The sequence below is a fragment of the Mustela erminea genome, chromosome 19, assembly GCF_009829155.1.
Source record: "Mustela erminea isolate mMusErm1 chromosome 19, mMusErm1.Pri, whole genome shotgun sequence".
NCBI lineage: Eukaryota > Metazoa > Chordata > Mammalia > Carnivora > Mustelidae > Mustela > Mustela erminea.
In genome coordinates this window covers 16981975-17008522 of record NC_045632.1, presented here as the reverse complement: position 1 = coordinate 17008522, position 26548 = coordinate 16981975, and the positions used below count along the sequence as shown (strand labels likewise).

General features: G+C 39.6%; 2 protein-coding genes across 15 annotated transcripts in view; one reads left to right on the top strand and one right to left on the bottom strand.

The window, feature by feature from the left end:
• Positions 1-18877, bottom strand: part of ZNF570 (zinc finger protein 570) — a 38170-nt gene extending 19293 nt beyond the window's left edge. The window contains exons 1-5 of one of the 11 annotated variants that reach the window (XM_032325650.1): positions 7742-7838; positions 6814-6999; positions 6601-6688; positions 1544-1670; positions 1125-1220 (exon numbers count right to left, since the gene is read on the bottom strand). In XM_032325650.1, the coding sequence (XP_032181541.1) occupies positions 1125-1220; positions 1544-1577 (130 nt within the window). In that variant the 5' untranslated portion in view covers positions 1578-1670; positions 6601-6688; positions 6814-6999; positions 7742-7838. Of the gene's footprint in view, positions 1-1061; positions 1085-1124; positions 1221-1543; positions 1671-6600; positions 6689-6813; positions 7000-7549; positions 7625-7741; positions 7839-8094; positions 8172-18751 lie in introns of those variants that run through there. The other 10 variants (XM_032325646.1, XM_032325649.1, XM_032325644.1 and 7 more) reach the window with 10 other exon arrangements.
• Positions 18878-19137: 260 nt separating this feature from the next.
• ZNF569 (zinc finger protein 569) overlaps positions 19138-26548 on the top strand; it is a 55289-nt gene continuing 47878 nt past the window's right edge. For 2 of the 4 annotated variants that reach the window (XM_032325567.1, XM_032325563.1), the window contains exons 1-2: positions 19138-19308; positions 21024-21176. In XM_032325567.1, coding sequence (XP_032181458.1) covers positions 21172-21176 — 5 coding nt within the window. In that variant the 5' untranslated portion in view covers positions 19138-19308; positions 21024-21171. The remainder of the gene's footprint in view (positions 19309-21023; positions 21177-26548) is intronic. The other 2 variants (XM_032325564.1, XM_032325562.1) reach the window with 1 other exon arrangement.

Here is a 26548-nt window from a genome sequence, read left to right as displayed (position 1 = left end):
AAAGATACAGATGTAGTGAAAAGAAGGGCCATCTGTATCCCATTGTTCATTGTGGCAATGGCCACACTTGCCAAACCGTGGAAAGAACCAAGATGCCCTTGAATGGACAAATGGATAAAGAAGACATGGTCCATATACACTACGGAGTATTATGCCTCCATCAGAAAGGATGAATACCCAACTTTTGTATCAACATGGACGGGACTGGAAGAGATTATGCTGAGTGAAATAAGTCAAGCAGGGAAAGTTAATTATCATATGGTTTCGCTTATTTTTGGAGCATAAGGAATAACATGGAGGACATGGGGAGATGAAGAGGAGAAGTAAGTTGGGGGAAATTGGAGGGGGAGACAAACCATGAGAGACTGTGGACTCTGCGAAACAAAGGGTTTTGGAGGGGAGGGGATGGAAGGCTGGGTGAGCCTGGTGGTGGACATTATGGAGGGCACGTATTGTGTGGAGCACTGGATGTGATGCATAAACAATGAATTCTGGAGCACTGAAAAAATTTTTTTTTAAGATTTTATTTATTTATTTGACAGAGAGAGATCACAAATAGGCAGAGAGAGAGAGGAGGAAGCAGGCTCCTTGCTGAGCAGAGAGCCCGATGCGGAACTCGATCCCAGGACCCTGAGATCATGACCTGAGCCGAAGGCAGTGGCTTAACCCACTGAGCCACCCAGGCGCCCACTGAAAAGAAATTTTAAAAAAGAAGTATATCCCATTTTACAGATAACAAAATAAAAGTAGAGAGGTTAAGTAACTTGCCTAAAATTTTATTGCATGTAAGAATCAAGACTTGAATCTAGCCCTTTAGTTACAGCTGTCTGTACAGCTCAGAAAGTTTATCAGATTAGGAAAAGATTAAAAGACTGGAAGAGACTTATGAAACTGGGAAGGAATGGGACTCAGAATAGATAAATGAGTTTTTAGAAAGGAGGGAGCAAAGTATTAAAGGAGGAACCATGAAGAATAAATGGGAGAGAACATTAAAAGGCCCAAGTTTCTAGTAAGACCTAGAACATCAGAGAACATGCCAACAAAGAATGAAGAGGTGATACCTCTAAGTCAGGCTGAGCCATCATCTCCAGAGGTTTTTGCCTGCCTATTTCCTCTTCACTCACCTGAGCACAAGCCTTTTGCCAGCTCTCTCTTCACCATCCAGGGCTCTTTCCCTTGTTCCAACAATAATATCACATTTGGCTTAGAAAAGCAAAGTCCTGCATGTATGAAAAGAAACAATCTGGTCATGCAGAGGATATCCCATAATTTATAACCAATCTGATCAACAGGGAAGAGGGGGTTTACAGTAAGCCAGAGAAAAATATATAAAGGATGTGTATTAAAATTACAGGAAAGCTGAAGCTTCCAACATAGATTAATAACAGACCCATCTACTGGCAACTTTACAAATATTAAACCATTACTTTGGCACAGTGACTTCAGCCAAGCACTGAGGATGCCACCCAAAGATTCACAATAATGGTAGCAAAGAGGCCCTTATGAGCAGAAGCTCAATTTTACAAGGATAAGATATCCTTACCTAGGGACACCAAGATCCGGTAGTTCTCCAACATCACATTACTATACAGATGCCTCTGAGAAGAATTTAGACAGTCCCACTCCTCTTGGGAGAAATCTACAGCCACATCTCTGAAGGTTACCAACTCCTGAAATGAAATAAGTGAAATAACTTCATCTCTTACCATATACACCTTACTTGTTTTGCCCTAGGTATACTGTGCTTTCCCTGATATTACATCCTCAAATCAAAATAGTCAAACATGTTCCCCCTCAGGCCTTTTGGACTTCTCAGATCATTCTGTATTAAAATAGCAAGCTCTTACTCCTGTTCTGTATTTCCCTAACCCTCCTTTGTTGTTTGCCATGGCACTTAATTATTCTGTTATTGTGTGCTCCCAACCTCCACTAAAATGTCAAGTCCAGGGGCACCTGGGTGGCTAAGTGGTTAAGCCCCTGCCTTTGGCTCAGGTCATAATCTCAGGGTCCTGGGATCGAGCCCCGAATAGGGCTCTTTGCTCAGCAGGGAGCCTGCTTCCCCCTCTCTCTCTGCCTGCCTCTCTGCCTGCTTGTGTTCTCTGTCTATCAAATAAATAAAGTCTTAAAAAAAATGTGAAGTCCATGAGGGCAGATTACATTTTTGCTTTACTCACTGTTATAGCCCTAGTTATAGGACAGTATTTGGCACACATGAGGCATTCAAATATTTGCTGAATAAACTGAATTAATGAATGATCGGTTTGAAGAGTTCAAGAAACTATGAAAGGATCAAAAATGAGACCAGGAAGTGCTGGGGTACCTGGGTGGCACAGTGAATTAAGCATCCCACTATTGGTTTCTGATCAGGCCATGATTTCAGGGTCCTGAGATCGAGTTTCATTGTCAGGCTCTGTGCTCAGCTTATAGTCTCTCTCCCTCTGCCTCTCCCCTTGTGCATGCTCTCTTTCTCTCTCAAATAAATAAATAAATTTTTAAAAAAATAGAGAGAGAGAGAGAGGGAGACCAGAAAGTTCTTGCTATATCTCTGAAAATTGTGCTAGACCAAGGACAGCAGATCATCGATTCTATTAAAATTCAAATACTTTAACCCAGAGTACTTAAAATGTTGTATAAAGAAATGGGTGGGGGTGCCTGGGTGGCTCAGTGGGTTAAGCCTCTGCCTTCGGCTCAGGTCATGATCTCAGGGTCCTGGGATTAAGCCCTGCATCGGGCTCTCTGCTCAGCAGGGAGCCTGCTTCCCCCACAACCCCCACTGCCTGCTGCTCTGTCTACTTGTGATCTCTCTCTCTCTGTCAAATTAATAAATAAAATATTTAAAAAAAAGAAAGAAATGGGTGTTCTTAAAATGGGCAAAGTGCTTAAAATCACAGCTATGCTGTGATTCAGCTGGATATTAGTTTGCTATAATGTGACCGCCTGCTGATGAAAGCTAACATGTGTTTGTGTGTGTATATAATTTTTAGAAGAGGTGAATCTGTCAAGGCAAGAAAACATTTATTGGGCATTTCATACAATTTTGTCATAGTTAAACTGTCTCTACAGAATAAAAATTATTAAAGTGCTTTACAGAGGTGCCTGGGTGGCTCAGTCAGTTAAGCATCTCCCTTCAGCTCAGGTCATGATGGGATCCTGGGATCCCAGGTCCTGGGATCGAGCCTTGCTCAGCAGGGAGCCTGCTTCGCCCTCTCTTCCCTGCTTGTGCTCTCTCTTGCTATCACTGTCTCTCTCTCTCAAATAAATAAATAAAATCTTTAAAAAATTCTTTGTTTTTTTCAAAGTTATTTTTTAAAACGTGTTTTACAACACTCAGTAACTTTTTCTTATTTATAATGTGAAGTAGTTTGTGAATTTCTTCATCTCTGCCCTACCAATAACATCCTTCATATATTGCAGAAATGTTCCTGTTAAGAGTTTGGTTCATATGCCATATATGCTTCCAAAAATGTTTTCCTTACCTTATATAAATATATATAATAAATGTATAACTATTTTTTAATATATGACATACACTTTTCAATGATTCTTTTTTTTTTATTCATTTATTTGACAGACAGAAATCACAAGTAGGCGGAGAGGCAGGCAGAGAGAGAGAGAGAAGGAAGCAGGCTCCCCGCTGAGCAGAGAGCCCGAGGCGGGGCTTGATCCCAGAACCCTGGGATCATGACCCGAGCCGAAGGCAGAGGCTTTAACCCACTGAGCCACCCAGGCGCCCCTCAATGATTCTTTTAATGAAAGTTAATTAAAATAATGGCATCAACATAAGGAGCTTTAAATTATTACTTTAAAATACCTGATCTCTAACAAATGATCTCTTAAAAATATTTGACCTCTCTCTCTTTCTCTACACACACACACACACACACATATCATGGGATATTACTCAGCCATAAAAAAGAATTAAATCTTGCCATTTGCAACAACACAAATGGAGCTAGAGAGTATAATGCTAAGTGAAAAAAGTCAGAGAAAGATAAATACCATATGACTTCACTCGTGCGGAATTTAAGAAACAAAGCAAATGAACAAAGGGGGGAAAAGAGAGATAAACCAAAAAACAGATCCTTAACTATAGAGAACAAACAGATGGTTACCAGAGGGGAGGTGGGGGGAGGCAGATAGGTGAAATAGGTGAAGGGGATTAGGAAAGCACTGGTTTTGATGCACACCCAGTAATATATAGAACCATTAGATCACTATATTATACACCTGAAAACTAATATAGCATTGTAAGTTAACTACACTGGAATTAAAAATAAAAATAAAAATGTTGATCTCTAACCAAAATCCATTCATAATTATAATTAAACCAGGATGAAGAAAGTCAACCGTTGTCTTCACCTTTCTGCCTGCATATAAATATGGCTCCTTGCTGAGAGGACTGACTACTTCCCTTGAAGCCCTGTCATGTGGTGAGTGTTTTTATTTCCCACATTCCTTGTACCACAGCACCTGGAGGTAAGGCAGGTGATGTCTCTGCTCCTTACATTTATTTTTAGACCATTACTCCTCCCACCTCCCTGAAAGACCCCTAGTTTTAAATCTCATGAAATCAGACTCTATCATCCCTCCCTGTTTTAGTTGTCTACCAGTTCCTGGGAGATACCAATACTCTGTCACTCCTTCAACACTTCAGCACCTGGCTCACTGTCACTCTCTCCAGTGCTACTCCTATCATACATAATATCATTTATTATATATATATAATATCATTTCAGTATCTGTATAAATAATCCTCCCAACAACCAGGCCTCCCAGTTCTATGTCCCTTCTCTCCTCCTGTAGTGTTGTCCTCCACACTTCAATAGTCATTCACTTCCAATGCCATGCCCCAGACTTTGTCATTACCAGTAAGTAGCAAACCCTCCCTAATCTCAACTCTCCCTTTCTGACTTCTACCTCCTATATTCCAACTTTTGTCCTCTGGTACCCCAATTAGGATAATTCTTTGACCCCACTAGAACCTACAAATCACTGACTTACCATGTTTTCACTTCCTAGCACAATCATTTGTTATAATCACCCCATGGATATACCCTGGACTTCCCTGCCCTTACCAACCTGGTTAAACCACTGCCATCTCTCAGCATACTCTATTTCTGTACCTTGAACCACTGTACTTTCCTGGAGAAAATCACACCAATCATGTTAACTGGTCTCACTTTAAATTCATGACACGAACCTCAAGAGGCCCCAAATCCTTTTATGATACATTTCTCTAGTCCATTCATGTCCCTACTCCCCTAAATGACCATTTCATACTTTCCCTCTCTCCTCAAATCTTCAATACCTTTTTTCCTCATCCTTACCAATGATCTTGCTTTCTGTTTCACTCAAAAACCAAAATCCATTCTAGGAGAATTTCTACAAACTCCCACAAAATCTACACATCTATCTGCACTGTCCCAACATGCTCTAACTTGCTCCTATTACTAGACTATATGAACAAACACTTTCTTAGCAAAGTCTGACCCCTCCACTTGTCCACTAGCCCTCAGGTCCTCCTCCTACTCAAGCAGTGTTCCAGCAATCCCCTCTTCACTTTTCTTCATCTTCAAATTCCCCTTTCTACTGAATCTTAAACATCAGAATACAGCTATAAACCCATCTTGAAAAAAACTTGTTGACCACACTTCAGTTACTACCCTTTCTCTTATTCCCTTACAGCTAAAATACTTGAAAGAATGTCATATACTTTCTATTGTTTCTATTCCTACCATGAAGAATCATATAATATGACTTTTGTAACAGAATCACTTTGACTGCTCTGTTGAGAATAGGCTAGAAGAGAGGAAGGGTGGAAGTAGAAAGAAAAAGTAGAAGAGCAAAGCAGTAACCTAGATGAGAGATGACAGTTCGGACCAGAATGGAAGCAGTGTGGTAGTAAAAGTGGTCAACTTCTGGATATATTTTGAATATAGAACAAACCAGAACTTCATGATGGAAGACTTTTAGCTTGTGTACCTGAGACAGGGATGTATGTAAAAGATTCCTAATTGGTTTCCCTATTTCTATCCTTGTCCCATTCAGTTTATTCTCAACAGCAGCCAGAGTGATTCTATTAAGTGAGAATTAGATCATGTCACTTCTGTGCCCCCAAACTTCTAATGGCTTGTTTCACTAAGTTTGAGACATTTGAGTTTGAGGTATCATTATACAACCAAATGAAGATGCTAAGTAGGTAGCTGGATATACAAGTCTGGATTTCAGGAGAGAGGTCTCGACTATATATAATTTGGTGATTGTTGCCATATAGATGGCATCTGAAGTCATGAGACAGAATGAGATTACCAAAGGAGTGAGTGTAGGTGGAGAAGAGGACCAAGGACTAAGCCTTCTTACTCAACAGGTGCTCAATAAAAATTTGTTGAGGGAATAAATGTTTGAGCAGAATCTATAGTGAAGAAGTTAGTCTGTATCTTGGGGAACAGCATTCCAGGCAGAGGGAACAGCAAGTACAAGTCTATGAGTTAAGAATGTATTCAGGTAAAAAAAAATTTTTTTTTTTTAATGTACTCAGCTCACTACAAGGACACTAGTGTGCTTAGAGCTGAGTGAGTGAGTTACAAATGGAGTGATTACCTGAGCTCAAAAAGTGGACCAGATTATGTACGGCCTTGCAGGCTAAGGCAAGGACTTCAGCATTTATCCTGAATGAGGTGGGAATCAGCTGCAGGAGGGATATAATAAGTGACATGATTACTCACCCAGGAAAGTTTCAGCAAAAGCAAAGTTAATATCAGTTTGGTATAAAGAGCAGTAAAATATTTCAGGAAATAGAAAACACCAACTGACCTGGTACATGGCTTTAAGAAGTCCAACAGCCATTCTTTCCTCCTCTTAGCTCTTCTCTTGGGAAATGGCAGTGTCCTCAGATGACTGAGATGGGGAAGAGAACATGAAAAACTAGGGTTTCCTTGCAGCATCCAGAATCACCAGCCTAGAATTTTTCAGCTTCTCTTTCCTTCTGTTGCACCCTTCCTTCCAACAGAGAGAAAGCATAAGGGAGAGATCTAGAAATTTGTTTGCATGCAATTTAACCCATGACTAAATTTTCACTGCCTAATTTGTTATTTTAGCAATAGATTTTCTAGATTTTTACAAATAAAGACTCCCAAGGAATGTAACCATTTACATAAAGACACACAACTAATGAATAACAGTACCCAGATCAAACAAAGGTCTTCCTGACTCCAGTCTTTCTTCTCTCCAATAAATAGACCAGTGCTTCTGAAACTTGGTGGCACAATGGCATCACCTGGCTAGCTTCAAAAGATATTGGTGGCACACAGTCTCACTCAGTACCCCCACCTACTCATTCTTAAAAACTACAGCGCCATCCACGGTCTTACACACAGAACAATCAGTCGCCATGGGTATGGGCAGTCTCACCCCGTCACGCTCATCTGTAGCTCCAAGTCTCAAACACGAGGGTACCACAACCTACGTTTACACTCAAACAACTCCAGTTACAAAGAGGCCATGGGTACTGGAACAACGGGGGACACAATACCCTCCCACCCCCACTCACAGTCTCACACTCTGTAGCACCAACCATCGACTCGCCTGCGCCCACGGTCACAGATACGACGTGCACAGTCACATCAGATGACAGCCTCACGCTGTATGACAACCAACCACCATCTCGCACCTAGAGTCACACCGAGGGCCTGGGAACCGACGTCCGGGTGACCCACAGCCCACTCTTCAGCCCATTCCCTACCTGCAGAAGTCAACTGCGGAAAGAGCCCGTCCCTGCTCCGAAGGCTCGGGCAATCTCTATTCCGGCCCACCTCCTGCCTTAAGAGTCTGATGGGAACCCACCCCCGCGGGCCCGGAAAAGAAGCGACTGGGCCTCCGGAGGACACAAAGGGACCGCCGGCCCTGTGCTCGCAGGGGCCACTGGGAAATGTAGTCCAGACCAAAAAAAAAAAAAAAAAAAAAAAAAAAAGCGGCGCTGCAGAGTCCGACTGCACTGGCGCGGCGCCGTTCGGGGGTTAGTAACGCAGCCCCTCTGCCCCGGGTCCTCCCCACGCCGGGCTGTTCCAGGCCCTGCAGAGGGAGCCTAAATCTCACCTCGGATCCTGTGTCCGCCAAAGGAACCTGGTCGAGCGTCAACTAGACGGACTGGGATTGAAGTGCGCAGGCACAAGTGCTTGGTCCACCTCCCTGTGCAACGGGGCGGAGAACTTAGAGGCGCCGAGTAGCCGCAGGGAGTGCGGTTCGTGTGTGCGGTCCGCACAAACGGGGTGAGGGACGTGCTCCTACAATTGAGCTGGGGTACCCGAAAAAACTGTGTGGGACAGGGAGAGCAGAGAGTAGAGTGCGCAGGTGCATTGTAATTTCACCCAGCTCCGCCTTCCCTAGGGCGTTTTTGGTTCGGAAAGGGTTAGCTTGAAGATCCGAAGGGAGTGAGTCACCCTTTGTGTACGGTTCTTGTATTTGTGATTTGGTGATTATGGGTGTGAATGTGTCCCCCCCCCCCTTACTAAAATGGCTCTTCTGCTGGGTATCTTCAAAGTTCCCTTACTCTGTCCTTTCAGATATTAATGTCACACCTCCACAAAGGCCTTCCCTGATCACACCTCTCTGACCGCCTTAATCTGATCTATACTCCCTTAGAACAATAGCGTTTGTATTTTAAATTTTTATTTATTGTCTCCCCACAAGTTCTATCACAGAACTAATTTTGTGAGTTGCTGCATGACCCTTTGATTCTGTCATTGTGTGTGTTTCTGTGTAAAACTCTGGGTGTTAGGGTGGGTATGCTGGTTTTCTGTGACCATGTGTAAGGTTGTATTATTGTGTGACATTTGTGGTGTTACCTGAGAGAATGTGTTATACAGAAAGGGACTGACTGGTGGAGAGTGGGGTAAGAATGTAATAGGATAGTGTGTGTGACAGGTCCTGAGCACTAGTCTAATGGATGTGGATAGTGATTGAAGTTTTTCTCTGAGGTATCTAATTAGAAAGCACCAACTGTGTGCCAGATGCTCTTCAAGGTGCTGGGATAGATATAGACAAAATAAACTTTAAAAAATCGCTTATAGATGGGCGCCTGGGTGGCTCAGTGGGTTAAGCCGCTGCCTTCCGCTCGGGTCATGATCTCAGGGTCCTGGGATCGAAGCCCGCATCGAATTCTCTGCTCAGCGGGGAGCCTGCTTCTCTCTCTCTCTCTCTGCCTGCCTCTCTGTCTACTTGTGATCTCTCTCTGTCAAATAAATAAATAAAATCTTTAAAAAAATCGCTTATAGAATACTTATAGAATACTAATGACTAATACTAATGACAACCTCAAGAGGCTAAAATATATGTATGATTGAATAACAAATAGAAATCTGGATCTACACAAGGGAATGAAGAGCATTAGAGATGATAACTGTAGGGTAAATATGTAAGACATTTTTATTAATTAAATGTCACCAAAAGATAAGTTACTGTTGAAAGAAAAACAATGTAGCTTTGGATATATATGGAAATCATAGAGTAACAATAGCAGAAAGGCCAGGAGAAGAGAAGGAAATAGTGGAAATAAACTATCCTAAGTTTACTACATTCTTTTTTTCTTTAAGATTTTATTTATTTATTCGTCTGAGAGAGCACACACATGAGCAGGGAGGAGGAACAGAAGGAGAGGGACAAGCCACCTCCGCGCTGCATGCAGAGCCCAACATGGGGCTCGATCTGTGAACCCTGAGATCATAACCTAACCCAAATTCAAGAGTCAGACACTTAACTGACTGAGCCATCCAGATACCCCCAAGGTTCCTACATTCTTTGTGAAGTAATATAGTATCATTTGAACAAACACTGTAACAAGTGAAAGATTTTCACTCTAAGCCCTACAGCAACCACTAACCTAACAAAATAAAAAGTTATAGCTAATAGTCCAACAAGGAAGATACAGTGGAATCTAATTATCATAAATCACTCAATCCAAAAGAAGTTAGAGAAGGGAACAAAAACCAGATGGGAAACAAATTGCAAAATGGAAGGCTTATATCAATTATCAGACTAAATATAATTTACTGAACATCCAATTAAGAGGCCTAGAGTTTCAGATGGGATGAAAAAGTATGACTCAACCACATGCTGCCTCTGAGAAGTTAAGTAGAACTCTACCAATAGTTAGAAATACAAGGATGGAAATACACCATGGTAATGCTGTGTAGAGAAAGCTGGAATAACCTCAGATTTGGCAATGGGTTCTTAGATGTGACAACAAAAGCACAAGCAACCAAAGGGAGAAAAAAAACATATATTAGACTTCCTCAAAAACATTAAGAAAGGACCTTATCAAAGGACATTATCAAGAAAGTGAAAAGAGCCTACAGAATGGGTAAAAATATTTGTAAATCATGTATTTGACAAGGATTTAATATCAGTATATAAAGAACTCCTAAAGCTCAACAAGAAGACAATCCAATTAAAAGATGAGCAAAACACTTGAATTTATATTTCTCTAAAGAAGATAAAAATTGCCAATAAACACAAAGATGCTCAATATTATTAAAAATGCAAATAAAGCTATGAGATACCACTGTATACCTACTAGGATCAGTATTATCAAAATAGCAAATATTGATGAGGACATGTATAACTTAAAAGCATTGTATGATGATGTTAAGAATATAAAATGGTGCAGCTGCTATAGAAAACAGTTCGTCAGTTCTTCTCAAGCTTAGCATAGGTTTACCATATGACCTAGCAATTCCACTCCCAAAAGAGTGGGCTTGAACAGATACTTGTATTCCAGTGTTCATTATAGCATTATTCAAAATAGCCAAAAGGTGGAAACAACCCAAGTATCCATCAACAGATGAATGGATAAACAAATGTGGTATGTACATACAATGGAATGCTATTCAGCCATAAAAAGGAATAAAGTTTGAGAACACATTACTACATGGATGAACCTTGAAACAATTATACAAAGTATAAATCATACACAAAGGGACAAATATTGTATTCTGCTTATATGAGATATTTGGATTAGGCAACTTCATAGAGAAAGAAAATAGTAGTTACCAGGGGTTGTGGGGAAGGAGGGATTGAGAGTTGATTGCTTAGTATGTTTAGTGATTATAGAGTTTCCATTTTGGATGATAAAAATTTTGGAAATAGACAGTATTGGTGATTATACAACATTGTGAATGCACTTAATGCCACTGAATTGTACACTTAAAAAATGTTAAAATGGCAAATTTTGTTAAACATTTTATAGTAATATAAAATTTAATAATGTAACATACCAAAATTGAATTGTACACATTAAAAGGTTGAATTGTATGATAGGTGAGTTGTATCTCAATAAAGCTGTTTAAAAAACTGGAGTAGCTGTATTAATGTATACAACATAGATTTCAGAACAAAAAATATAGGGATAAAGAAGATCATTTCATAATAATGAAGGTCAGTTCATCAAAAGAAAATAAAAATCATAAATGTTTATGCATCTAACAATACTTTCAAAATGCACGAAACAACCACTGACTAAACTGGAAGAAAAAGAAAAATCCACAATGGTAAATCAGAGAGTCCAATACCACTCTGAATAATTGCTAGAGGGGCACCTAGGCGGCTCAGTGGGTTAAAGCCTCTGCCTTCAGCTCAGGTCATGATCCTAGGGTCCTGGAATGGAGCCCCGCATTGGGCTCTCTGCTCGGCAGGGAGCCTGCTTCCCTTGCTCTCTCTCTGCCTGCCTCTCTGCCTACCTGTGATCTCTATCAAATAAATAAATAAAATCTTAAAAAATAATAATTTCTAGAACAAGTAGAAAGAAAATAAGCTCAAACATAGAAGATTTGAAAAACACTGTCATTTGAGCTAATTAATATTTACAGGGCACTACAACCAACAAATGAAAAAAAATACTCATTTTTTTCAGGAGTACATGGAGCATATACAAAGAATATATTCTGGACCACAAAACAAACCTCTTTCCAAAATGAAACTGAATTAGCAATCAATAGCTGAGGGGCACCTGGGTGGTTCGGTCAGTTAAGCATCTGCCTTTGGCTCAGGTCATGATCTGAGGGTCTCAGGATCCAGCCCCACGTGGCACTCTCTACTCAGCGGGGAGTCTCCTTCTCCCTCTCCCTCTGTCCATGCTCTCGCTTGCTCTCTCTCAAATAAAAAAAATCTTAAAAAAATAAATAGCTAAAAATATGTGGATAATTCTCTAATATTTGAAAACATACCGTTTTAAATAACCTGTGGATTTTAGAAAGTATTTTGACCCAAAAGAAAATGAAAACATAAAAATTATGGGATGCCACTGAAGCAGTAATCAGGAGGAAATTTATAGAATCAAATACTCTACTAGCAAAGAAGAAATCAAAGTCTTAAACCCATGACTTCATTTTCCACTTGAACATACCAGAAAAAGAGCAAATTAAACATAATGCAAGTAAGAAAAACAAAGGAAATAATAAAGATCAGAGCAGAAATCGATGAAATAGAAAACTGAAAAATAAAGATAAACCAATGCAACCTAAAGGTAATTCTTTGAGAGTAATAAATATAAAACTAGCCAGACTGAAGAGGAAAGAAAGGGAAATAACAAACTAACGCAAACCAAAAACGAGAGAGGTGCCATCACTACAGATTCTAACATTAAAAGGATAATACAATATATCACAACAACTTTAATCCAATAAACAACTTAGATGAAATAGATTTCTTGACAGACATGAATTATTAAACCTTACTAAAGAAAGTAGTTAACCTGGGGCGCCTGGGTGGCTCAGTGGGTTAAGCCTTTGCCTTTGGCTCAAGTCATGGTCTCAGGGTCCTGGGATCGAGCCCCACATTGGGCTCTCTGCTCAGCTGGGAGTCTGCTTCCACCCCCTCTCTGCCTGCCTCTCTGCTTACTTGTGAATTCTCTCTCTCTCTCTGTCAAATAAATAAATAAATTTTAGAAGAAGAAAGTAGTTAACCTGACTAGCCCTTATATCTATTAAATAGCATTTGTAATTAAAAACCTTCCTGAAAAAATAAAAATAAAAATACCAGTCCCAGATAGCTTCACTGCTAAATTTTATTACACATTTCTATTTAATTTTAATTTCTAGTAAACACTTTAAATTCTCTTAAGCATTTGAAGAAAAAAATTAAGATTCTATACTCTTTCAGGATACTGAAAAGAGGGGAAATCTTCTCAACTCACTCTAGGAGTTATCTAGACAAAAATACTACCCCCTCCCAAAAACCACAGACAAACATCCCTCATGAATTATTAATAAAACATTAGCAAATTGAATCCAAGAATATATAAAAATGATAATGCACAATGGCCAGGTGATGTCTGTCTCAGGAACCTAAGATTGGTTTAAGATTTGAGGCCCAGTGTAATTCACTATATTACTGAAGTAAAGGGGAAAAAAAAAAGAGAAAATCAGTATTACCATCTCAATAGATGCAGGAAAAGTATTTGACAAAAATCAACATCCATTTTTAATAAACACACTTACTAGGAAAAGAAAAAAACCTTCCTAATTAAAAGCCATCTAGCAGGGGCATCTGGGTGGCTCAGTGGGTTAAGCCTCTGCCTTCAGCTCAGGTCATGGTCCCAGGGTCCTGGGATCAAGCCCCGCGTTGGGCTCTCTGCTCAGCAGAGAACCTGCTTCCTCCTCTCTCTCTCTCTCTCTCTGCCTGCTTCTCTGCCTACTTGAGACTTCTGTCTGTCAAATAAAAAAAAAAAAAACTTAAAAAAAAAAGCCATCTAGCAAAAACCTTCATCTACTGTCGCTCTCGACCCGCAAGAACGACCCGTAGGCGAGGTGAGTGGCAAACTTCTTTATTCACAATCTTCAGCCGGGGACCGCCCCCAGTCTAAGACCCCCAAGTATATCTCCACCAAGTGCGAACTATATCCAATCAGAGTATACCACGACTAACAAAACTACCAATCAGAAGGACTATCTATGTGCACGCATCGTGCTCGTGAGCACGTATGTGACTCCATAGGTTTTCTTTGTTCTACAGATCATGCGCCTTTCCCTTGACTCCTGGTATCTATCAAACGTCACCCGCGAATGCACTCACAGTCCTTGGGTTAATCTCTCACTCCTCCCACTCTTCTGGCCTTGCTTAGTACGTGACTCCCTGCATCTGCTCGCATTCCTTAGGCAAACTATCTACAGCCTTGGCCTCTCATGCCTTGCTTAGTACATGACTCCTTGCTCCTGCTGCATGGCTCTCCACAATCTACCATTTCACGGAACAACACTGCATACTTTCCCTCTAAGATCAGATACAGGGCAAAGATATCCCTACTTCAAGGACGCCTGGGTGGCTCAGTTGGTTAAGCAGCTTCCTTTGGCTCAGGTCATGATCCCAGTGTCCTGGGATCGAGTCCCACATCGGGCTCCTTGCTTGACAGGGAGCCTGCTTCTCCCTCTGCCTCTGCCTGCCACTCTGTCTGCCTGTACTCACTCTCGCTCCTCTCTCTGACAAATAAAAATAAAATCTTAAAAAAAAAAAAGATATCCCTACTTCTATTCAATCTTTTTTTTTAAATTTAAATTTTAATTTTTTAATTATTTTTAAATTAAATTTATTTTCAGCATAACAGTATTCATTATTTTTTCACCACACCCAGTGCTCCATGCAATCCGTGCCCTCTATAATACCCACCACCTGGTACCCCAACCTTGTATTGAAAGTTTTTGCCGGTGAAATCAGAAAAGAAAGAGCATTCAGATTTGATAATGTAATGAAGAGTCTAATTCTATTTTTTGATGTTTGACTGCTCACAGATTGGAAAAAAAACCCACATTTTTTTTTTAAACAAGACACTTGACACAAAGGGAAAACCATCTAGGGTTCATTTCTTTTAGAGTAATTTATCCTAACTTAAAGACAGATTGCCTTACATGTAACAGCTATGTACAAAGAAGTTATAAAATTATCCTTGGTTTAACAATGATAAATGAAAAACATTAAAATTATCCAATCAAACAAGGTAAACAAGGATTTTTGTTGTTCTGTTTTTGTTAAACAGAGCAAAATAACTTACAGAGTATATAAAGATAAAAGCTGAAAAGCATATTACTAATGGAAATGGGGTATTTTCACAAAACCAGTATTTTTCCCCAGCCCATCTCCATTTGATGTTAATTAGCATTTAGGTTTTTTTTTTAAAGCAATATGCTCATGCACGTACACTAATTTATGTACAATAAGGGAATAGGGAAGAGGAAAATGAAAGACCAGAAAAACCATATGGTAACAGTTAAGATGTGGTGGAACCAAATTGCATTTTTCTAATTGAGGATGTCTTCTTTGTCTGGAGGAACACAGTTCTGGAGTAATGTAGCAGATCCCTTTTTAGGGATCTGTCTGCTGTTAGAACACATCAATTATATTTTCATCATCCATTTCCAACGGTGCAGATGAGTCTGTTTCACTGATTGTCTGCCTGTCAAATCAGAATCTAATTCACCTCATTAACAAACCCTATTGTTCACAGTAGGCTTTTATTTATACTAAGTATTGTATGCCCTCTTAATCTTAAAACTGCACCACCGGACCATCCTATTTCACCACCTCCAAGTGAATATGATCATTGTTCTCAATCTTGACTCATTCCTTGGGCTGTTTGCCAGCTGCATGGTGGTCTAGAGTCTCCTCAGCTGCTGCCTCACCAGGCGTGCACAGAAGGAGCATGCAAGCAGCGTGGAGAGTGGCAGAAGTTCCTGGTTTTTAAGCCTCACTCCTCCTCTTTCCTCTTGTGCCCACGAGCTCAGGTGTTCCCGCCTTTGGCACTTGCAGATTTAAACCCCACAAGCCCTGCCAATTTCAGTTCCTTGCTTTTGCAAACCATTTGCAGACTTTCTTGTGAAGCCTGCCCTGCTTCTCCTAGGAAGCTTCATTATGTGAGTAATAAAACTTTCATACCCTCTTGGGATGTGTGTATGTGTGTGTGTGATCATCAGTCTTAATATGCCAACCAAATTTTATGGGTAGTACTTGAAAATTGGAAAAGAAATGGGTATCACTATTTCCAACAATTAGGAATAGGTACCGATGTCTTTTTTCATAGGTGACATGATCATCTATGTAGAAAATCCAATGGAACCTCCAAAATTGTTGTAGAAACACTAAGTGACCTTAGCAAAGTAACAAGCTACAAGATCAATGTACAAAAATCAATTGTATTTCTATACGCTGGCAAGGAACAACTGGAAATTAAAATTTTTAGAAATGCCATTTACAATAGCATCAAAAAATCTGAAATACTTGGGGATAATTCTGACAAAAGATTTCACTACCTTCAAAAACTACACAATATTCCTGAGAGAAATGAAAGAGGATCTAAATGGAGATATATACTGTGTTCAGGGGTCACAAGATTCACCATTTTAAAGATGTCAGTTCTTCCCAAATTCATCTGTATTTTCAACACAATTGCAATCAAAATCTCGAGGTTTTCTTTTTCCATTTCTGTGTTTTGGTATAAACTGACAAATTCCTTCTAAAACCTTTCCGAGGTGTTCACCTAAAAGAAATGGAAATCTAGTTCACACAAAAAACTTTACACAAATGTGTACAGCAGCTTTAGTTATAATGGTCAAAAGTTTAAAACAACTCATGTTCTTCAATGACTGATTGACTGAAGAAAGTGTAGTACATTCACACTGAATACTACTCAGCAATAAATAGGAATGAATTACTTACACATGTAACAACATATCTGAATCTCCAGGGAATTAAGCTGCATGAAAAACCAATGCCTATATTACATATTTTATCATTCCATTTATTTAATATTCTTGAAAGGTAAAACTACAGAGATGAGAGAACAGATAAGGGTTGCCTGGCCTTAAAGAGGAGGCTGGGGGCAGAAATGACGTAGGGGTGGCTATAAAAAGACACATGAAATATCTTTGTAATGATGAAAATATTTTAAATCTTGACTGTGTCAATGTCAATATCCAGGTTGTGATATTATATATAATATTATATATAGTTTTGGGAGATGTTGTCATTGGGAGAAACTGGATAAAGGGCACATGGGATTTCTGGATTATGTCTTACAACTGTATGCAAATCTAGAATGATCTCAAGAAAAAAATTAAAATTAAAAAAAAGCTAGGCCAAAAAAGTAAATAAATTCTAAAGTGGTAGACCAAAACCCAACTACATTAAATGTAAATTCACTAAATATGTCAAATTAAAGAGTAAGATTGTCATTATTTTTAAAATAATGCTGTTTAATAACATATGCACTTTAAAAAATAAAACAGGTTAAAAGCAAAAGGGTAGAAAGAGATAAACCATGCACTAACCAAAAGAAGGATGGTGAAACTATAGTAATATCAATATAGACCAGACAAAAAAGCAATTATTATAAAGAGAAAATTCTATAAGGGACTGTTGGATCAATCCATAAGAAAAGTTACCACAACTCAAAATATATATCATCCAATAAGAGAGCTTCAAAATCTGTAAAGCAAAGTTAACAGAAATCAAAGGAGAAATAGACAAATCTACAAGCATAAAAAAATCAGGATGCTGGACGGACATAGAACAATTAATTATGTTCTTTTATCATCTCTAAATAAAATGATAAGCAAAAATAATTCTTATAATAATTCAGTAGACAGAAAAAAATTACTATTGGTAGAGACAAAAGACAAGCAAAACTTATTTGGAGGACTTGTTCTGTCTTATGTAGTGTTTGGGAGTCTCTTGTCCCTTCTTAGATATATATTCACACTACTCTGAAAAAAAAATGCCCTTTATCGCCTAGTGAAAGGAATACTATCTTCTACTGCATCCTAGAGGTAACATAGTCATGTGGCCTTTATATAGCTTCATGGTAAGCTAATGAGTCAGAATCCTCTCTGATACCTTCGACAACCACAAGGTCCTGATACTTAGCATGCTGTAGTCTGCAGCATTTTGTTCTTTGTGAACATACCATAGCAGAAAAACACTGGGTTAGTGTTGGCATAGACATTGTCTCCATTTTAGTCTCTACTGCAAAATTATTGCAGTCTTCAATTTTCATGGTCAATAGTTTTTTAATTTTTCTGGAGTCAGAGCCAAACGCACAGGAAATGCTGAAAAAAAGAGTGAGACCTTTGGAGCAGAAGTGACATATAGCCTGCTTTGTTAGATTTTTAGGTTTTTGCTCCTGGTTATTTCTCTACTTTCCCCCGTAGACTTTCCACTCCCGACATGACCTTTCCATTTGATGGCTCCATGTCTTTGCCCTCTTCAACAGTATCTTTCTAAATTACCAGTATCACCTTTGTCCATGCAACACACACTGAATATGGAGTAACACAGAATTAAAAAGCATGGGTGTTTCAGTAATATGGATTCACAAAGCTCTAAAATTCCTCCCATTTAATATCTTGGTGTCTGTGGTTTATTGGTAATCTTTAAGTTTCAATATTGTAACAGGGGCCAGTCAGAAACGCAGAAACACACAAAGAATTAACAGAAGGACACGGTCTCTGAAAAAACCGCAGGATTCGAATCAAACGGTCACAAGAACATACACCGCGACCATGGTCACAGATGATCGCGAATTCGCATGACCCCCAAAGTCACTGGATCTCAGAGTCTCTCGACTCCGCAGACACCCTACCCCAAGTTCCACGGCCGATATCTCCCACACACGGTCACACAACGCCACTCCTCTTTTCTGACTGCCGCCAGAAGCTTGAGACTCAAGCTGGCCAGTCTAGTCCCTCCACGGACCCCTAATTTTTTCGCCCACCTTCACCCCACTGAAGTCCGGGAGGGGCCTGGACCAGACGGAACTACACCGACTCAGCGGCGCTTCCTTCACGGATCCTGCACCATAACCCCGGGAACAGGAGACCCAGCCAACCATAAGGAGCAAGAGACTTTTCGCAGAAAATTGACTTGGCCGTGAAGACCTCTGGGAAATGTAGTTCGTATCCTAAAGTTGTGCACCCTTTCAGATTCTTCTCAGCACCAAGTTGCACTCCCGGGCTCCGAGTGGAGTGCCCGGCTCAAGCGAAGCAGCAGCAGCAAAACTCAGCTGAACCTCCTAGGCAGATCTGGACGTCCTTAAACGCAGCGGTAGATTATTCCCGCTACTCGCCGGCAGGAAAGCCGACCCGCCCCCCCGCCCTGTGAGCCGCGGGGGCCTCTGGGAAGCGTTGGCCGGCGTCTAACGGACCGAAGCTCGTGCTGCCCTCAGGCACAGCCGGCGCTGACCTTAGAGGCTCCTCAGACTCGGTCCGCACCGGCGGTGCCACTTGGGCGGCACTGAGGTGTGGAACTGTGCCTATCTCCGCGGGTTCGCTGGTGAGTCTTCGGGAGGCCGCGAGCTCTGAGTCCGGGACCCTTTGTGCTGGTTGGGAGTAGGGGCCTGCGGACCCGCTGCCTGTGGTGCTGGAGGAGGATGCCGGCGGGGCTGCACGGGTGCGGCTGGTTCCCCGAGGCCGTGGGAGGGGCCCGTGAAGGACTGGGAGTGTAGCGTGATGTGACTGTTTGCCAGACATTTGTTTGCGACTGAGTGTGGCCGTGAGACCGTGTGTGAGCGGATTTGGGGGACGTGCTTTTCCTTCTGTTTCATTATGGACGTGGATGCGAACGTGCGTGATGTGGGATCGTGAGTGCTTGAGAAGCTCCGTGGAGGAAAGGTAGAGCACGTCTGTGTGTGTGTAGATTTGTGCGGCTTTTTGTACCATGGCTTCATTTCTTTGGTTTATGGTAATTGGAAATACGTTTTTATGAGAGCTACCAATAGCCCCAACACTTTTAGTATTTATTTATCTTAAATTTTATTTTTGTGTATTAGCCTCGTTGTTTTATGTGCGTACTAACTTCTTGTCCCTTGTCCCCGACTGCCCGCCCCAATCGCAAAATATAGAAAAGCTCAAAGAAAATAAAAATCATTCCGAATTCTGCCAGCAACTATCAAAATTTACTTACTATCTTTACCCCCTCTGTGAATACATACACACCCATTCATTTATTAACATATATGTGCATAATAGCTTGGAAATTGTTAATTACACTATACATACAGTTCTGTAACCTACCTTTGTCGTTTAACAATACACCGTATCTTTCCATTTAAATTTATGTCGTCATTTTAAAGTTTTTCATGCCATACATTTTAATACATTTACCCCTTTTAATGGGTAATTTGTTTTATCCAGTTTCTTGCCATTATGAACAATGGGTTTATCAGCAATTAGTTGTCATATGTTATAATGCGCTTTTCTAATTTGTGTGTGTTGGGGGGAGGAGACAGGTTCCTAGAAGTGTAACTAATTGGGCAATATGTATGTGTTTATTAAAGAGTCCCTAAGGGGCGCCTGGGTGGCTCAGTGGGTTAAAGCCTCTGCCTTCGGCTTGGGTCATGATCCCAGGGTCGTGATCCCGGGGTCCTGGAATCGAGCCCCACATCTGGCTCTCTGCTCAGCGGTGAGCCTGCTCCTCCCCGCCTTCTCTGCCTGCCTCTCTGCCTACTTGTGATCTCTGTCTGTCAAATAAAATCTTAAAAAAAAAAAAAAAAGATTCCCTAAGTCTATCCAATTATTCTCCTGTAAGGTTCAAATAATTTACACTATTATTGGCATAGTATAAGATTGCCTATATCCATACATCCTGATAACCATGGTTATCTGCTATTAGTAATTTTTGCTAACTTCATAGATACAAAATTTTCTTAATTTGCAGTTGTTTGGTTACTACTGGTCAAGCATTTTACTTATTTATTTTTTATTTTATTTATTTATTTGACAGACAAGAGATCACAAGTAGGCAGAGAGGCAGGCAGAGAGAGAGAGAGAGAGAGGGAAGCAGGCTCCCTGCTAAGCAGACAGCCCGATGCAGGGCTCCATCCCAGGACCCTGAGACCATGACCTGAGCTGAAGGCAGAGGCTCAACCCACTGAGCCACCCAGGCGCCCTTGGTCAAGCATTTTAAAAATCTTTTTTTGTGTGTGTGAATTATGTATTTCCCAAAATGTTCTTCTAAAGCAGTATTCTGTTTTCAAATTTATTTTCTAGATTCTTCAGGTATTCATTTATTCAACATACCATTTATTGACTGCTATCTGTGTGACAGGAACGGTTCTAGATGCTTCAGGTATAGCGCTGAACAAAAGAGAAACACTCTGCTGTCATGGTACTTACATTTTCGTGGTCCAGATAATAAATGAGGTGAGTTAAATATCACATATATTCAGCAGTGAAAAATATTAAGAGAAAAAGTAAAACAAAAACATTACAGCATTTGAGAAGGGAATTAGAGTTTTAGATGGGGTAGCCAGGAAAGGCATCCTGAAAAGGTAATAATAAAGATTTGAAGGAAGTAAAGGGGCTATTTATGCATATAATTGAGGAGGCTATTTATGCATATAGTCTAGGCAGCATGGACAACAATTTAAAAAGTCTTGAGGTGGGACAAACCGTAAGTGACTCTTAATCTCACAGAACAAACTGAGGGTTGCTGGGGGAAGGGGGTGTCCAGAGAGAGGGGTGGGGTTATGGCCATTGAGGAGGGTATGTGCTGTGAAGTGTGTAAAACTGGCGACTCACAGACCTGTACCCCTGGGTATATAAATACATTATATGTTTATAAAAGAATTAAAAAAAAAAAAGTCTTGAGGTGGGAACATGTCTGTTACAGCAAAGAGGTTGGTGTGGCTGAAAAAGAGCAAATGAAATGAAGACTAGTGAGAAATGAGAGAAGGGAAGTGGAGGGAAGGGGGCAGATCAGGTTGAATCTTATGGGCCATATTTTGATTTTGGCTTTCACTGTGAATGAGCTGGGAAGCTGTTGGAGACTTTTGATCATGGGAGTGATCTTATCTGCTTACGATATAAGTGGATCACTTTGGCTGCTCTGATAAGAGAACTATAGGAGGAAGGCTGCAGTGGGGGGTCAAGGGCAGAAGCAGAAAGACCAATTAGGAATACAATACAATAAGTACAATAATCTAGCGAAAAGATGATGATCTGGACCAGAGTAGTAAAAATGGTGAGGAGTCATGTATTCGATATAATTTAAAGATGGAGCTGATACAGTTTGCTGATGGAACTAATGTGGAATGTAAGTGTGACAAGATAACAAAACATTTTTTAATCTGAGCAACTTGAAGAATAGAGGTATCATTAACCAAGAAAGGAAAGACAGTAGGAAAAACTGACTTGGGGCATAGGGAGATAGTGAGATTTCAGTTAGGAATTTAGTATATGCAGCATGGGATGTCCACTAGAAATCCAAGTAGAGATATTAAGTTGGCAGTATGATATATAAGCCTGAAGTTCAAAAGGATCTAAGATCTAGGTTGAAGACATAAATTTGGGTATTATCAGTATATAAATGATATTTAAAGTGTATTTACTGAATGAGATCAGTTAGAGGGTAAGATAGATAGAAAAAGCTAGAGGGGTCAGTCCAAGAAAGTCTGGGAAATGAGGAGGAACCAGCGAAGAGGATTGACAGGAGCTAGTTAGAATGGCTGGAGGGAATATAGGTGAGTTTGATTTCCTGGAAACGAAAGGAAAAATGTGTGTTAAAAAGAACTGTGTCAGGGACGCCTGGGTGGCTCAGTGGGTTAAAGCCTCTGCCTTCGGCTCAGGTCACAATCCCAGGACCCTGGGATCAAGACCCACATGGGGCTCCATGCTCATCAGGGAGCCTGCTTCCTCCCCCTCCCCCGCCTCTCTGCCTACTTGTGATCTCTGTCAAATAGATAAATAAAATCTTTAAAATTAATTAATTTTTTAAAAAATGGAGCTACAAAGTATAGATAACCCTTCAAGTTTTTCTCTGTAAATGGAAAAGGGAGGGAAATGGAGGGGTAGATGGAGTTCGATTTAACCAAAGTGTTGGTTTCATGAACTAATTAGGAATAATGTGAGAGGCAAGAGTGTCTAAGTTGGTAGGAATTAATTATATTGATTGACTGTGAATTTTAGTCCAGATAGGTGGAAAAGTCAGGATAGGAAGGTGAGGGACAGTGGAAAATTGGTAGAACAGAGGAATGGAAGTTCTGATGGGGTTGGAGAACTGTTGGGTTGGTTGTAAGGTGGAGAGATTGGAGGATATTTGCCCTTTAGTTGTCCACGGTTTTCAAAATAGAACTGTCTTCCTTTTTACCAACATACCAGTTTAAGAAAACATGAGAGATTATCAGCTACATTTCAGTAGGGGTTACAAAATGATTTCTATCTATATCCCTTCTTCATTTACTGGCTGGAATATTTTTTTAAAGAAAAAATTTCTGTCATCAACTCTTTGGTTACATTGAGGAGAGTTTTTATAGGAAAAGTAAAATAAATTGATTCTTTCCCTTTTTAGGTTTTCAGGCTATTGAATTGATTTCTTAGCATTTCCCAGTGAATGATTATTTTACTGTTATATACACATCGATTTTGATATTGTGGTTATTTCCTTTGTGAAGCTCAAATTTTCCCATCTTTGGTTATCTCTTTGAGAGGCCTCTAAGTCTTTTCAGCACATCTCCAGAAGTCTTTGATGATGTTTTACATTCTGGTATGAAGGGTTATTCCAAGATCATTTTGAACATTTCCTGCCCTAGGCATGGAATCAAGCATTTCTTTATGGTCAACTAATCTACAACAAAGCAGGAAAGAATATTCAATGGAAAAAAGAAAGTCTTTTCAGTAAGTGTGTTACTTGGGTTATTTGGGTTACTTGTGTGTTAAATGGGTACTTTTTTTTTTTTTTTTTTTTAAGGGCACAGACTACCAATATTTACTCAATAAGAAATAATCTGAATCGTATATTAAGGAAATTGAATTTGTGTTTAAAAACCCATGATACCAGGGCACCTGGGTGGCTCAGTGGGTTAAAGGCTCTGCCAGGGTCCTGGGATCGAGCCCTGCATTGGGCTCTCTGCTCAGCAGAGAACCTGCTTTCCCTTCTCTCTCTGCCTGCCTCTCTGCCTACTTGTGATCTCTGTCTGTCAAATAAATAAATAAAATCTTTAAAAACAAAACAGAAAAAAACCCATGATACCAAAAGCAAAAGCAAGGAAGTTAAAAACAAACAAGTGGGACTACATAAAACTAAAAAGCTTATGCACAGCAAAAGAGACCAAGAAAATGAAAAAGCAGTCTTCTAAATGAGAGAAAATGTTTACAAATCACATACCTGATAAAGGAGTTTATAAATATATATAAAACTCAATAGCAAAAAACCCCAAACAATCCAATTTTTAAAATGGGCAGGAGAGCTAATAGGCATTTTCCCAAAAAAGACATACATATGGCCAACAGATACATAAAAAGATAAAGTGATATTCAGCAATTAGTGATCTGGAAGTGCAAATCAAAGCCACAATGAGGTGTCACCTCACATCTGTTAGAATGACTATTATTGAAAAGACAAGGAAAAGCAAGTCTTGGCAAGGATGGGAAGAAAAAGAAACACTTATGCATTGTTGATTGGAATGTAAATTGGCAGAGCCACTATGGAAAATAGTTGAAGGTTCCTCAATAAATTAAAAATATAAATGATCCAGCAGTTGTACTTCTTGTTATTTATCTGAAGAAAACAAAAACACTAATTTAGAAAGATTCATGTACCCCCATGTTTGTTGCAGCATTATTTACAATAGCCAAGATACGGATACAACTTAAGTGTCCCATTGATAGATGAATATGTAAAGAAAACCTGTGTGTGTGCATGCACATGCACATGCATACATACATACAATGGGATATTATTCAGTCATAAGAAAGGATGAAATCTTGCCATTTGTGACAACATGGATGGACCTCGAGGGCATTATGCTAAGTGAAATAAGAGAAAGAAAAGTACTATATAATTTCTCTTTTATGTGTAATCTAAAAAAATAAAAAAAAACAAATGTCACCCTAAAATACCAAGATCATTGATAAAGAGAACAGACTGATGGTCGCTAGAGGAAGGGCATTGGGTAGAGGATGAGAGAAACAGGTGAAGGTTGTCAAAAGGTACAAACTTACGGTTTAAACTTAAGCCCTAGTGTTGTAATGTACAGCACGGTGACTATAGGTAACAATACTGTATTGCATATGTGAAAGTTGCTAAGATGGTACATCTTAAAAGTTTTCATAAAATAAAAAAACTCTTGTAACTATGTAAGGTGATAGATGTTAACTAGACTTATTTTGGTGATCCTTTCACAATGTACTCAAATATTGAATCAGAATATTGTACACCTGAAACCTATATAAGGCTGTATGTCAACTAGACTTTTTTTTTTTTAAAGATTTTATTTATTTGACAGAGCACAAGCAGGAGGAGCAGGAGGGGGAGAAGCAGACTCTCTGCTTAGCAGGGAGCCTGATGCAGGGCTCGATCCCACAACCCTTGGGATCATGACCTGAGCCAAAGGCAGACAGATGTTTAACTGACTGAGACCTTCAATTATACCTTAATAAACAAAAAGACTTTCTAAAAAGGAAACTACACACCCAGAGAATTTCACAAGTGAAATCGCAAACATCTAAGGAAGAAATCATAACAATCGTATATAAACTTTCCCAGTTTATGTGAGCTGAACACTTGCCAACTCATGTTATGAGACCACCCTTACCCTGGTACCAAAACCAGACAGAGACAAGAAAAAAAACTGCACACTAATACTTCTTATGGACTAAAAACAAAAATCTTCAACATCGAAATGAAAAATTGAATCTAGCAATATAAAAAGGATAATATATCATGTCTAAATGGGTTCATTTTGGGAATACAAAATAATTTTTTTAAAGATTTATTAGAGAGAGCATAATCGGGGTTGGGGGGCAAAGGGAGAGGGAGAAAGAATCCTCAAGCAGACTCCCCACTGAGTGGGGAGCCCAATGCAGGGCTCAATTTCAGAAACTTGAGATCATGATCTGAGCCAAAATCAAGAGTTGGCCACTCAACTAACTGAGATACCCAGGCACCTCAAGATTAATTTTAAGTTCATTATTTGAAAATTAGTTACTGTAATTCACCAGAAGAGAGTAAAGAATATATGATCATTTTGATAGATGCAAAAGAAGCACTTGACAAAATCCAGCATTTATTCATGAAAAAAATAATTCTCAGCAATTTAAGAGCAGAAGGGAATGTTCTTTATTAAAGGTCCAAAAAAAAAAAAACCCCCAAAACAACAAACCCAAATACTAGAGCTTACATTATACTTTGTGTTGAGATAATACTTTACCTCTGGCAACAAAGTGAAGATGTCCTCAGACCACCATTTTTCACCGTTCTATTGGAAGTCCTAACTAGTGCAATAAAGCAAGAAAAAGACAAAGACACACAAATCAGAAAGGAAGAAATACCACAGTTTCTGTTGGAGACAACACAACTATTAAGATAGAAAACCTCAAAGAATCTACAAAAAAGTTCCTAGACCTCTTACATGAATTTAGCATGGTTGTAGGATACATAGTCAGTATATAAAGTTAAATCATTTTTATATTCCAGCAATGAACGATTGGAATTTGAAATAAAAATTTATTAGCATGTCCCAAAATAAAGTACTTAAAAATAAATCTCAGAATATGCGTAGGCCCTGTATGCCAAA